Raw genomic sequence first — 15,172 nt, forward strand, 5'->3', positions numbered from 1 at the left:
TAGGGATAACCACACCCTGGAGAGGATTGTGAAACAAAACATTCAAAAATGTGGGGTAGATTCACAAAGAGTGGACTGCAGCTGGAGCCAGTGCTTCAAGAACCACTACACACAGACGTATGCAAGACATGGGTTTCAGCTGTTACATTCCTTGAGTCAAGCCACCCTTGAACAACAGACAGCGTCAGAAGCTTTTAAAGACAAAAAGGACTTGACTGCTGTTTGGTTCAAAGTTATGTGCTCTGATGAAAGTAAATTTTGCATTTCCTTTGGAAATCAGGGTCCCAGAGTCCGGAGGAAGAGAGGAGAGACACACAATCCACATTGATTGAGGTTCAGTGTAAAGTTTCCGCAGCCATTGATGGTTTGGGGTGCCATGTCATCTGCTGGTCCACTGCGTTTTCTGAGGTCCAAGATCAACACAGCCATATACCAGAAAGTTTTAGAGCACTTCATGCTTCCTGCTGCTGACCAACTTTATGGAGATGCAGATTTCATTTTCCAACAGGACTTGGCACCTGCACACAGTGCCAAAGCTACCAGCACCTGGTTTAAGAACCATGATACCCCTGTTCTTAATTCAAAAGAAAATCTATGGGGTATTGTGAAGAGGAAGATGTGATATGCCAGACCGAAGAATGCAGAAGAGCTGAAGGCCACTATCAGAGTAACCTGGGCTCTCATAACACCTGAGCAGTGCCACAGACTGATCGACTCCATGCCACGCCGCATTGCTGCAGTAATTCAGGCAAGAGGAGCCCCAACTAAGTATTGAGTGCTGCACATGCTCATACTTTTCATCTTTATACTTTTCAGGTGGCCAAGATTTCTAAAAATCCTTTCTTTGTACAAGTTTCACTTTTTGAATGGAATTAGTGAAATAAATCAACTTTTTGATGATATTCAAATTATATGACCAGCACCTATATATATATATATAATCGGTAGGACCAATTTCTCCATACTTAAATCACTTTTCACACAGTAAACACAATAGCAGTCTGCCGGCTAAAACGTGGGTAATTTTTTCATTGCTTTGGCACAAAATACAATACTGAAAAACTGTAAACATGGACATTGTATTTTTATGAGTGACAAAGTATGTTGGTTGGATGTCAACCTTTGAAGGATTTATGTAAAAATGAAACCATTTGAGACATGCATGATGTTTTTTGGTATTTTTACTGCATTTTGGATGTGAAATTTGCTAATGTTACAGACAGAAAGCCGGTTAGCAGAACTGTGTGAAGAGTTTAGAAAAAGTGACCCAAGTATTGAGAATTCGGTCATAGCGTTTGATAAAAACAAAACAAACAACAACAACAACAACTGTTAGTGTACACTGTTCTTGAAATGACCTGATGAAATGGCAAAGGTAATGTTTTTTTGCTTAATATAGCTTGCTGTCACATAAGTACATACTTTACGCAACTTTTAAGTTTATCTACAAAAATGTCTCTATTTAAATTCACATGTAAACCTGGCACTTTCTAAGTGAATGCAAAAAAGATTGTTGTTCCAAAACGAGATGCATAATAAAATGTAACAAACTATAAGAAAAAATTAATAAATAATCAAATTCATAAGGGAACAATGGGGATAACAACACATAAATATGCACACATCCATGTTGAGTGCATGTTCTCATATTATCTTAAATATATGTTTAAAAACACTAACTGAATTTTGCATGAAATTTTACACACAGGAAATTATGAAATTGGCTTGCAATTGCCAAAATATCAATATTAATAGAAATAGTGCATTCACAAACATGACTACTGTATTGTCCAACACACACACACACACACACACAAATCACCAGTGTAATGATCTACCAAAATCACCAACACTTCAGTGTGATGTAATGGAAATGCATGTTTATCCTGTGTGGCATTGGCCCAAATCTCAGATGCAGCCTTTATATTCTTCACAACTGAAATGTTTCTTAGCGTTTCATATCCTCAGATGAGGGTCTGATCCACACTGCTCATACTGGCCTCAAACAAAGCAGCGTTGTCTGGCTCAGTGCCTTACAGTCAGCCGTCAGCACTAAATCAACTCGCATGCAGGACAGCTCTGAGTTTAATACCACCCTGTGAGAGTTCAATCAACTCTGATGTTTTCTTTAGGCAGGCGTAAACTTAAAGACAATGTCAGCATGTGCCAAACTATTCATCTCTATGGCGAGTGATTAAAAAGGCACACAGTTTCTTTTTCTTGGAGCCTACTCAGGCTGTTTAAACAATAAGAGTCACTAGACGATAAAATGCACTGATAGACCCATGGGGATGTAAACATATCTAGATGACACTACTGACATAATACTCTGGGTTTGCCAAGAGTCAAAGAACAGACAGTCAGTAATGATGCACCTAAGGACATCACTACTGACTGCTGAAAGGCTGCAGGTTCTTGCCAATGGTGACTGAAAGCCAATAGTGACTGATGTTTTTCTTCTGATGATAGACTCCGATAGTTCGGAGTGGGGGATGGGGTTTAGTGGGTTCATGATGGCCATCTGTACAAGACCAGCAATACTGTCATACTTTACTCATGCAACACATAAAATGACACGTAACAAAACAAACAAACATACTAACAAACAAACAAATTACTAACTAGCTGTGTATCTACATGGTTGCTTAAAAAAAGAAAATGAACACAGTAGCAGTAGCATCATGTTGCTAATTAAGACTGGACTGGCAGTTTATTTATTTGTTTCTGGATTCCAGTTTCATTTCTGTGGGCTGGACCGGTTGATGGTTGGCTTTCTGTTGACGTAAGTGGCCCAGTAACCCAGGTTGAAGATGAAGAAGAGCACTGGAAAGATGATACGAGAGATCTTGTCCACTTTGCTGACACGATTGTAGGACTTCCTTCCCTCTGGCACATATTCACCATCCATTTTGGGCAGCCGTATCTCTCGGACCTGCTGGGATGGGGTGGACGTGGATGTGGCACTCTTGGAGACGGTTGTCAGTCCGGGATCTTTGGTTACACTCATGCTGTAGGTGGTTCCCACAATGTTGAAAGTATTGTTGGTCTTCTTGGAGAAAGAAGACGACTCTCGCCTCTGTGAAAGAGTCAAAAGGGGAAAAAAAAGTAGAGCAATAAAAACACCTTATCTTGAGCAAAAGTGAAGCATTCATCTTCCTAATGGACTCTCTAGTAAATCCCTGTTTTCCCTTACTGCACAATTTGTTATATACTTGTATTATTTTTTTGTCTCTTTATAGAAGTGGGAAATACATTCAGTGCAGTAAGAGAAACTGTATATTCATGACAGCATATATAATACAGAGTTCTGGCATGAAACTCTAGATGATGAAGTCTGATAGTTCTAACTCAATCTGAGGTAATAACATCATTATCACATGGCACAGCTGATTGGTTCGCTCCTGTATTGTTAGCCAATGAGCTCACTGCTCAGCATTCCCATATATATGTCTAGAGCTTGCTGTAGCAGTGCAGCTTGCTTCAGAAACCCTCCACCTTCCCCAGCTCCACATGTATAGATCTGCTACGAGGTGATTCATGTATGCTATTGGGATTTTCATGTATGTTATATTTGCAGCTGTAAAATTTACATTGCATCATGTTTTGAATGTATTGGCAGTAGCAAGTCTCGGTAATTGCTCTTCCGCAGCAGCAGCGTAGCAGAACTATTCCGCCAAGACCAAATACATTAACATTGGCATTCACATTAACATGTCAATCCCTCTGAGACTTGTCATGACAGAACTCATTTTAAAGGTAAATCCAAATTCTTATTCTTTGTGCTGTTGACAAATTTAGTGTAATGACATTTTGGCAATTGAATACATCTGCAATAATGTATAAACTAAAATATTACTATAATAAGCCAGAATATAGCATGCATAATACCATCTGCATAGATTTAGCACTCATTTTAATCAAATAATTATAGAATCAGGTGCACTGGTTCAAACATGTCCACAAAATCTGTGCTAAATGTATTTAATGCATTGCATTTCCCATATTTAGTTGTTAGATGCAGCAAAATTTCAGTGCATTTTAGCACACATTGGGACATGCTTGTTCATATACATCCAAATATCTGGGTACACTGTTATGACTGAAGGCTGATAAATAGGCTTTTGTTTGCTTAAGACAAGTGCTATGATTAATTGTCCAAGGCTCTTGTGGGATGCATCTCAGGGACTTCCTCAGTCCCGAAACAAAATATCAGGGATTTTGTAAAAAACTAAAACAAAGGAAAATAGCTTCAAGCAATCTGCATCAATGGTGTATATATTAATACATTAATTAGAACAAAGAGATTCTTAAAGCAATCACTGAGCCTTGTTACATGCAAAACAGTCAGTGGTTTACATTGCACCATGACAGAAAGTGACCATTGCTATAGAGAACATTTTGTGGTGTGAAGGGCAAATTCACTTAACACTTTTGTGTGTGATATTATGTATTGTGTTCATAAAGCATTCATGCCACAGTTTAATCAAGTAATTTCTGCACTGATAGCATCAGGTTGTTTCAGTACTTTATTCTGATCCCTCATCAAAGAAAACAGTCTTCTTATGTGGGACATCAGGCATTTTGTCATGCTGAGTGATAAGCAGATATATGTGAGAAATTATCATATACACTGTTAAAAAACAAATGAGATGAACAGCTCCAATTCTTTGTTTTTATTTGAGCTCCATAAGATGAGGAATGTTTCACTGGAATGTTATCTTGCCTTTTACGGTCACTGTCATGAACTCTTTATTAGCAGAAGGACTGCATTTAATTAATGCAATGAAAAAAGGGACCAATACATACATTTTTTCTTGGTTTTAATTTTTGTATTTTGCTATATCCATTTTATAAAACCTATAAAAGGTACTCAAGGCTGTATTGTGAATAAGTCACAGCTGAAGAAGTTGCAATGACAATAAGGAAAATAAGCCCTGGAAGCTTGCAGCTATACAGTTCTGTATGATTTTTTAAGCTGTTTTCCTCACGGGGACCAGAAATATGTCCCCACTAGGTCACAATTGACTGGTATTACTACTATCCTTGTGCTTATGGGGAAATTTGGATGCTATAATGTAGGGAATACCAGTTACACACACACACACACACACACACACATGCATCCATGTTGGATTTCCATGTTTTATGTGGACTTCCCGTAGGCATAATGGTTTATATAATGTACAAACTGTATTTTCTATCCCCTTACTCTAAACCTACACAAACCTTTCAGCTATTTAAAAAAAAAAACATACACATTCTGTATGATTTATAAGTTTGGACCACACACAGACAGACACACTCAACCAGAGGTGGTCTAGTAGCAGCTTCCAGGTCTCCATAGGAATATCTAACCAGACTTCATCCTTTAGTCACAATCATAGGAGGAATGGCACAGCAGGAAACATTGTATGCAAGTAAACAAACAGAGCCTCTGTTAGCAGGCTTAAAATATAAGAAAAACACAAACTGTCTAATGGTGTCTAACCACAATAATCTACAATGCTTAATCACATGCATTTACTGTATACAGATTGTATACGATGTTGCTGTTATTTTATATTTCAAAATTCTTCTAAAGGAATAATTCACCCACAATAATGTTTTAAACTAACACTCCTGCCATTTTAAATATGTATGAATGTCTTTCCTCCTCAGTGGCACACAAAAGGATAAATATAGCAGAATATATCTCTTTCCCAGTCACTAAGGTTGAATTACAATGGGTACTGTCAAGCTCTTAAAATAAAAGTATCATAGAATATGATACCCTTTGGGTAAACTACTTCAGTCTAAACTGGTTTGATAAGAATCACACAATAAGCTGACTCTTGGCTGGTTTCAAAGATTTTCACTTCCTTAATAAGTAGAAGAAAATAAGAATCTGTAAATGTGTCATTACGTTTCACACTGAGGATTTTGCAGCACATATAATAATTTGATATAATGCTATCAGACGCTATAATCCTTACTCATTACTTAGTAACTGTGCAAACATTTTCACTTTTAGTTAGACCTCTGATCAACTGTTGAGAAAATAAACTGATAATGTACAGTGGATAACAGGAGTGTAATCCTCTATGATCATCTATGATTTAATGTGAAATCATAGATCATTAATGTCAGCTTTATAGGACATGAGTGATTTTGATGAAGTGGGCTACCAAAATCTGCTTGTTTGACAGTCATAAGAATAAACTACATTCAAGTGGTGCTTACCAGCACAAGACCCACCGTCACAGTGCTATTTGGCAGATTTCTTAAAGGTGCAGTAGGGAACTTTTGTAAAAAAATTTTTTTTACATATTTATTAAACCTGTCATTATGTCCTGACAGTAGAATATGAGACAGATAATCTGTGAAAAAAATCAAGCTCCTCTGGCTCCTCCCAGTGTCCTATTGCTATTTGCAGTTACAGACCGCTCCCGGTAAGAAACAACCAATCAGAGCTGCGGTCCATAACTTTGTTTGTGTTCAAAATGTAGAAAAATGTATATAATAAGCGAGTACACCATGAATCCATTTTCCAAACCGTGTTTTTAGCTTGTCCTGAATCACTAGGGTGCACCTATAATAAGTGTTTATATTCAGACTATTTTAGATTGCTTCGGGGTACCACGGCGGAGTAACCCAGTACCTTTGTGATTCTTCATAGACAAACAGAGAGAAGTAGTTCCGGCTACGATGTTCTTCCGCAAGACGCAAGCAGTTCTGTTTATTAACCGCTAGAGCGTCAAAAGTTCCCTACCGCAGCTTTAAGTGGTTGTTAATGTATTCTGGGTGTTTACTAAAGACTGATTCATACTTCTGTGTTGAACCTACGTCGTAGTTTGTGCGTAGTACTTTCAGGCTTAGGTGTAACTTGACATGCACCTCTCCAAAATTCTAACAGCATGTAAATTCTACAGCAAGCAGATTGGTCTGCCAGAACCCCTCCTTCTGTATGTACTTGAGTTTTGTGTGTGTTTATGTGCACTTCAGTATATTTTAATGTTACACCTTCTTATATAAAATAAAATAAAGCAAAGACCAATGTCTTATCATTTATTATACTACATAGCATTATACATCAGCAGTTGTCCGCAACAAACAATGTTGATCTGCCGTGAGTCAAGTCCTTATGGAGATGGAAAGAATGCCATCTTTTCCTGTTACCTTGTTGACTCTTTTGTAGTTTTAAATAATGATTTAATGATTTGATATTTATTTGCAGCCGTTGCGGCTATAATGCTTCTAAGATGAGCCGCTTCTTCTTCGGCTTTTGTCGTGGTACTGCAAGTTACACCAGCAACATGCCCGTGGGCACTGCAGACTAGCGGTTTGCATGTGTACTCCACGGACAATGATGCAGAATTATAAAAGAAAACTGACGAGTAGCCTACGGTATATAGACTATGTCGTAGGTCCGATGCAGAAGTATAAATCAGCCTTAAGCCACTGTTTATTCTAAAGTGTTAAACAATTCTATATGTATCAAAATGTGTATAAATATTGGTGGACATGGCTTGTATGGACAAGACTTTCTCTTACATATATATTATATATATTATAAAGAATAGAAACAATAATCTTAATGCCTCTCCCTCCCTTTCGAAATTCCCTCCCTGGACTCAATCCCTTTGTGTACCTCCATTGCCAGCCCTAGTTACTAAATGTGCTTGTGTATTGACCGCCCCAAAGCATAAATATTAAACTTTGTTGCACATACTGTCACAGTTTTACCAGGATTGACTAGGTAAAGACAAACAAAGCAATTAATGTAGAAACTACAATGCATTGTGGTACAAGAAGAGCAAAGGAACTACTGACACAAACACAAACAGAAAACGCTCAGCTCAGAGTTTTGCACTGGGAGACGCCAGACCGTTGGCCCTGTTTTCTGATGCTAATATCTGTGCTAGGGATTTCACTATAGGGACTACTGCATGCTGCTTCCCAATCACAGACCATCGATCCCTGCTACTACACCAGCACCTGAGTCTCTAAATCACAGTCTAGGCTTAAGCCAACATTAGTAAAGGATGCCAACAACAAGCTCATCATGACCCACACTGATACAACTCTTAATTTAAGCTTAGGTCTCATTTGCATTGAGTTTTGGCAAGATAAGCTCCTGGATTTCACAGAGAAAATACTTAGAAGAGAATCAGTGTGATCAACACTACAACAGTACAAAGTACAGAGAGAGAGAGAGGTTTGATTTTTAGAAACAACTTTATTTTACCAAACAAAACACTGAATCATATATAGAAACAACTACAAATTAGTAACATTCAAAAAATTAATTATCCCTCAATTACAATACAGATGATATTACAATAACACCACTGCAATTTAAAAGACTCCATGTCCAAAAGAAAACATTTGGCGCACCATAAAGAGGACGATGCGACAAAGAAGACCTAAGACAGTTGAGCAACTAGAAGCCAGTATTAGTCAAGAATGGGATAACATTCCTATTCCTAAACTTGAGCAACTTGTCTCCTCAGTCCCCAAACATTTTCAGACTGTTGTTAAAAGAAGAGGTGATGCTACACAGTGGTAAACATGGCCTTGTCCCAACTTTTTTGAGATGTGTTGATGCCTTGAAATTTAAAATCAACTTATTTTCCCTTTAAATTATAAGTTTTCTAAGTTTAAACGTGATATGTCAGCTCATATCTCAAATATTGAAATATGAAACTTCCAAATCATTGCATTCTGTTTTTATTCACAATTTGTACAGTGTCCCTACCTTTTTGGAATCGGGTTTGTAAGTAAGCCATCATTATCAGTACCAAAGACCTGTAAATGACATCACCATGGCAACAACAGCAAAGGGGACTGGAGCTTATACATTTTCCTACCCCCCAGACATCCAGTCTGAGGAGAGCAGACAACAACTCAAGCTCAAAACACAAAAGGACACAGAACACCTGACTCCATGGCACATAGCTTCCTGCACACTGTTCCCGTATCATTTACGAGGACTAAAAAAAGACCCAAAGAACATGAGGCGTCTCCCTACCCTCCCAAGCTCCAGCAGCACATCTCTGGCATTCACCAAACCATCAGAGAAGCAAAACCTAACCAAATTCACCAAACCAAAGAGAAGCAAAAACACTGGCAGCCCCCAGAAACCCAGAGATTAAACCTCAGAAAAACACTACAGCTACAACCCCTGCTGATAAATGGCCAGTGATAGAGGTTGACCTTGCCATCCTCATGTATTCCAAATGGAAGTTCCTACAAGGGGAAACTGTTTCTAGGTCATAAAACAACAAAACTCTGGTGCCCCAAAACAGGTGATGCCCTCAGAATAATTTTTGACTCCAGTTTTGGCACACCCTAACATATCATCATATGCACAGGCACCAGTGACCTGAGAAGGGAACAGGATAGAGTTGAGCAGCATAGCATAGAGATCTGCGTAGAGATCTGCAGTACTAGAGAAGGCTACAGTGACCTACCCCAATACAAATATCACCATATCTGCCCTCCTACTCCGTAGAGACATTCACCCAGACACCATCTGGAAAGTCAATACTGACATCTCCTTAAGATGTGCTCACCTGCCCAATGTGCACCTGGCTCATCACCCCTCCATCACAATTAGATTTCCCGATCTGCACAAAGAAATAGCCAGATCGTGGAAATCACCATTTTCAGCCTGCCTCTACATCCCCTCATCTGATTATTATGGCAACGCGGTGGGGATAGGAGAGCGTGGCTATAGAGCGATGCCATGGGTGGAACAGATGCTCATGAGCTATCTGTCCCCTGGGCTGCATCATCTCTGAAGGCCCCGGCATTGCCCTCCAAGCTGCTTAGAACAACTTCGGCTTTGGTGGGCAAAGGGTGTCAGTAATGCGCGGGTTGATCCAAAATGAGTGGGTGCCTGTGGTCATCCGCGGTTACAAGTCATCCAAAAATATGTTTAATGATATTCGGGTCGGGTCGTTTGAAATAAAAATGCCAATTAAACCTTTGTCATTTTTATAGTACTAGACACGTTTTTTAAATACATAGGCCTACACTTTATTGACTGAATAACTGGCATGAAAATGACACACAAGCTCAGTCTGCATGTAGAGATGGAGGCGGCAAAGGCGACTGCATGGGGAGCAACGTCGCTATTTTTGGTAAAACATGATTTTGACGACTTCATTAAGTTTTGTTTTATAGAAAACTCTTTTTAAAAGATTTTCGTTTGATATAAATTGTATCTTAATTTTGATCAATGTTTTATCAATCAGTTAGTAGTATTTAATAAATAAGAAGCAAATAAATAGCCTAGCAAACAATGTAATAAGGCGCCGGCACGATCACTTGCATTGCATGTGAACTGGAGGGTGCCGAAACTCAGCGTGTGCCTCACAGATTTGAGAAATATAGGCTATATATTACAGAAAGCTTGTAATGTCTTCTTTTAAACGAAAATATTGAAACCAAAATAAATGAGCTACTCTCTGATGAAGTAATCCATATGAAATGTGCATTTCTCTCTGGCCTTCATGGCGAGTCTGCATCGTCAACTTCATCTTTGCAGTGACACAGAAAACACCAGTTTATTACTAAACAATTAAATTACTCCTTGCATATTTTCAAACCAGCAGGCCATTCTGGGTTGATCGAGACCCCAAGGAATGAGCGAGCGGATCGGAATATTTAGAAATGCGCTCTCGCTCACGAGATCTGATCAGAACAAACTCGAGCCTCAATGTCTGCTGACCTTGTAGAAACATAAAAATAGACATAGCCAGATTAGACTATTTTAGTACATTATTAGCTTACTGACGATTTTTCATAGTTCTTGAAAAAATTATAATATATTAAGTTTTGTTGTTGTTGTTTTTTTATTTGTATATTTTTTCCTAGTTTTGCCTACGTTCCTATGGCCCAATGACACTACGATGAGCATTTATTCCTTTTTAAAAATGCGGGTCAGGAAGCAGGTCGGGTACAATATTTATTTTTTCATTTTTTTGCGGTCTGAGTTGCGGGCTGGTTAGTTGAAAACGTCGGTCGGGTGCGGGTTATTAATACATTGACCCGCGCATCACTGAAGGGTATTCGGCAACATGTCAGGCTGGTGCGTGTCTGCACACCATGGCAGTTTTACCGGCATACCAAGCCGACCTGCTAGAAGAGCTTGATGAGGGAGAGGAGTTCAAGTACGAAGATATATCAGAGTTAAGACAGACCGCTGATCTCTCCCTCCGCACCACCAAGGAGTCCGCCCGAGCCATTGGGCGGTCTATGGCTGCTTTGGTGGCCGCAGAGAGACATTTATGGTTAACCCTGTCCGAAATGAAGGAGAAGGACAGGGTCTGCCTTATGGAGGCCCCGGTCCAGCCTTCTGGCCTGTTCGGCGATGCTGTCAACTCAGTCGTCGACAGGTTTCAAGAGGCACAAAATGTTCGAAAAAATTCCTCCCTCTTTGCTCTATTGGGGCATCTGGGCAGGAGATGCCCCAGCCGCCAGCCAGCTCCTCATATAGAGAAGGCTCAAAAACTGAGCGTCACCTCTTGTGCTCCTCCACATCAGGAACGAGAGCTCTCGGTCCGGGACTTCTATGCCCAAACGAGATCTTAGGGCAGTGTTTAAAGCTAAGAAGTCCTCGGCCAAGAAGTCCTGACGCCAGGGGTTGAGGGCTTCAGAGGGCAGCCAATGCTTGGGTAGAGCAGGGTACATCGGATTACATGGTTCCCAACTCGCTTCAGTGCCCTCGGGAGTTCAGTCTGCCAACCCTTCCAGAGTTCCAGAGCGCAGCAGCTTCCAGCGAGCGCCGCTCTCAGTATTTTCCTCCCGTGTGCGTAGCGGATCTGAGAGACTCGCCACCCCTTCGGAGGTCTCAAAAATGGCCAGATCAAAGAAACACCAATCTGGCTGTTTCAGTAACACCAGAGATCAGTCTCGAGAGACTGATTGCCTTAGTAGATTATTTAGCACTGGGGAACTACTGCCAAATGTATCTCAATGGGTCCTGTGCACAGTAGAGAAAGGCTACTGTATTCAGTTCGGCTCTCCACCGCCGAGATTCAACAGGGTTTCTCCGACATTATCGAGTCGATCCTCATGTCAGTCAAAAGAGTCAAAGAAGGCCAGTCACTCACTGTCAAACTATTTCAGAGATGTTGGGTCTGATGGCAGCTGCGTCCAACGTGATACCTCTTGGCCTTGGCCTGTACATGAGACCCCTACAGTGGTGGCTTAAGACCAAGGGATTTTCCCCGAAGCAGGAATCCACTTCGAGCTATCAAGGTCATGCGATGATGCCTCCATGCCTTAGACATGTGAATCAGGGCCTGGTGCTGGGAGCTCCTTGTCGCCATGTAACGCTAGTAACGGATGCATCCCTCACTGGATGGGGTGCGGTCATGAGTGGCCACCCTGGCCGTGGTCTGTGGAGCGGTCGCCATCTGACATGGCTTATCAATTGTCTAGAGATGCTAGCTGTTTATCTAGCACTAAAATACTTCCTCCCAAACCTGAGGGTTCAACATGTGTTGGTGCGCACTGACAACACATCGGTGGTCCCTTATATCAACCACCAGGGAGGTCTGTGTTCGCGCCCCTTGTACAAGCTGGTGCACCAGATCCTTCTGTGGTCCCAGGGCAAACTCCTCTCACTCAGAGCGGTGTATATTCCTAGCTGCCACCAGGGGGTGCGGGAGAGGAAAAATGTAATGGCGGTTCTTTTTAATGGGATTTTTCCATACAATAAAAAAACATGAACAGTAAACATTTTCTTTGTAATCACTTTTATTTTAAATAAAAACTATAATTTACTAGTTTTCGATGGAAACTTAGAAGACAGATGCTGTCTTCCACGCACTGTTCTTCTTTTATGTACTGCAGGCTAATATGCGTGCCAACTCGTTTCATTCATTCCATAATATATATTATAAATATGCTTAACTGGCTGAAATCAGAGAAACTGTCAAGTCGGACCTCTTGAGGATTTGGAGGCAACAGAGACGAAGAGAATAGAGAAAGAAAATTAGCAAATAAAAAATCTTGAGGAAATCTCTCTCTCGCTGCAGGCTGAGAGACTTTTGCGCTGCATTCGAAAATTTCCAGATGCATCCTCTTTCATTTTATTTTATGTTTGAGCCTATGCTCTTTGCAAATTAATTATGTTGTGGATCATGTGTAGGCTAATTTTATTGTCGCACTTGAAAAGTTTCAGATTGATCCTCGTTTTTATTAATTTCATATATTTCGGAGCTTATTATCTTTAATGATGTGGATCGTTTGTAACTTCATTGCAATTTAATTCAATGTACTGTCGTTCTAATTTCCATAACCGTTATGTTATAGTGGTTCTCAACCTTTTTTTCCACTGGGCCGCAACTATGGTCCAAGTCCAAGTGCAAGCGGATTGCACAGGTTTGAGTAGCAATGGGCTTCTTCACACTGCCTCCACATGTGCAATTGTGCTTTTGAAGCCTACTGACCACACGCACCTGTCCGCGCGGTCATAAAAAATGGGAGGTACGCGTTCGTCCTCTCAGAGCCTCCGCACACACTCTCCCATGACGATGATATTTCTTAAGTTAACGTTTAAATGAATGTAAAAATAATATTAATTGTAAAACTGAAAAAAAAAAAAATTTTGTTCAGCATGGTGGGACGCATTTGAATTCGTGACGGGCCGCGGGTTGAGATGATACTGCTGCTAGCTCCATGGTCATTTAATAGGCCTAGCATATTGTTTCTTTTACGTGGCTGAAAATAACCGTGCTTTCTGTTACTGAGCCTGTGTCTGTCACTCGTCCTCTTAAAAGTGGAAGCTTGTGCGTAGCTTTGTTACATTATACAGTATTGAAACTTTTTTGATCTTCTTTGTTCATGACTCTTTATATGGTGATAAAATATTTTTTTTTGGATTTTTTTAAAGCTTTGTTGTGTTTTGTTTTTTTTAAAGTGGGGATTGGGGGTGCGCCAACCCGGTTGGGACATAGAAGGGGGTGCGCAGGAAAAAAAGTTTGGGAACCGCTGGTCCAGGCTATCAATGCCACCTATGAGTCCTCTGGTCTTCCCCCGCTGTTGGGAGCCAAGGCTCACTCTGCACGGGGTATGACGGCCTCCAAGGTCTTCCTAGTAGGTGTGTCCATGCTGGACATCTGCAATGCTGCGGGGTGGTCCACGCCCTCCACATTTGTAAGAGTTTCTATTGCCTAGATATGCCAGTTACACCAGGCGTTTCTGTTCTCTCGTCCTAAGCTGTGATCTTCGGATACACACTAGGCAGGGATTTGGTAGTCTGGCAGTTTGGGCACCTCATTCCCCATTGTGTTTTGACGCAGCTCGAGTTCCTGAAGAGGAATGTCTCTAGGTTATGCATGTAACCATGGTTCCTCGAGGGAACAAGATGCCATACCCCTGGCACCCCTGCTGGCGCTTGCTGGTACTTGAAGCTGATGCTAGCTGCACGGCACGTGCTTTTATTGCTTCCTGGTCGCTTACGACACCCTGCCCCGTGACGTTGGACAGATTACACATGATATTCAGAATCGCTCACGCTAAGCGCGTTCCCCATATCATTTTCGACGCAGTGTCTCGTTCCCTCGAGGAACCATGGTTACATGCGTAACCTAGACACGTTTTTGTCATGACAATAAACCACACTTAAATTGAAATAAAGAGAGAGAGAGAGAGAGAGAGAGAGAGTGATGATGATGATGATTCTCTGAATTGTAAACATGCCTTGAAGCTTTAAAAACACCCAAAATTTTATAAAAAGTAAATCTACTCTATTTAATAGCAAACAAAGTACATGTTGAAAAAAAAAAAACATACAACCTAATCACATATGAAGTTCAGGTCATAACTGAAATTAAGAAAATAACACAGTGGAGGGATATAATAAAAAATGACCTGCAAAAGCCTGTAACTTGCTCAAAATCCTTAGATCATCTCTCAAAAGTAAGTAATTTATCAGTGAATGTTTCATTGCCATCAGAATGACAAATCATTGTGTCATTTGTTCACAAACAAGATGTTTGTCAACAGTATACTCTGTCTGTATTCCCTGATGTAAACTATGTCTACAGTTCTGATAACAGTTACAGAAAATGCATGTCTGCACTTTTTCTGTATGCCATATATCAATTTCTACTGTGCACAAAACTATATGTGGGATATCGATTGCAAGACATTGAACTGGATTCACTTTCACAATTTATCT

At 40.4% G+C, this 15,172-nt stretch overlaps 1 protein-coding gene across 1 annotated transcript in view; it reads right to left on the bottom strand.

The window, feature by feature from the left end:
• Window positions 1-921: 921 nt before the first annotated feature.
• The window catches only part of LOC113038302 (gamma-aminobutyric acid receptor subunit alpha-2-like), a 186,524-nt gene continuing 172,273 nt past the window's right edge, over window positions 922-15,172 (bottom strand). Inside the window, exon 10 of the mRNA XM_026195616.1 lies at window positions 922-3,076. Within this exon, the coding sequence (XP_026051401.1) occupies window positions 2,738-3,076 (339 nt within the window). The 3' untranslated portion in view covers window positions 922-2,737. The remainder of the gene's footprint in view (window positions 3,077-15,172) is intronic.

This window comes from Carassius auratus, chromosome 21, assembly GCF_003368295.1.
Source record: "Carassius auratus strain Wakin chromosome 21, ASM336829v1, whole genome shotgun sequence".
Taxonomy (NCBI): domain Eukaryota; kingdom Metazoa; phylum Chordata; class Actinopteri; order Cypriniformes; family Cyprinidae; genus Carassius; species Carassius auratus.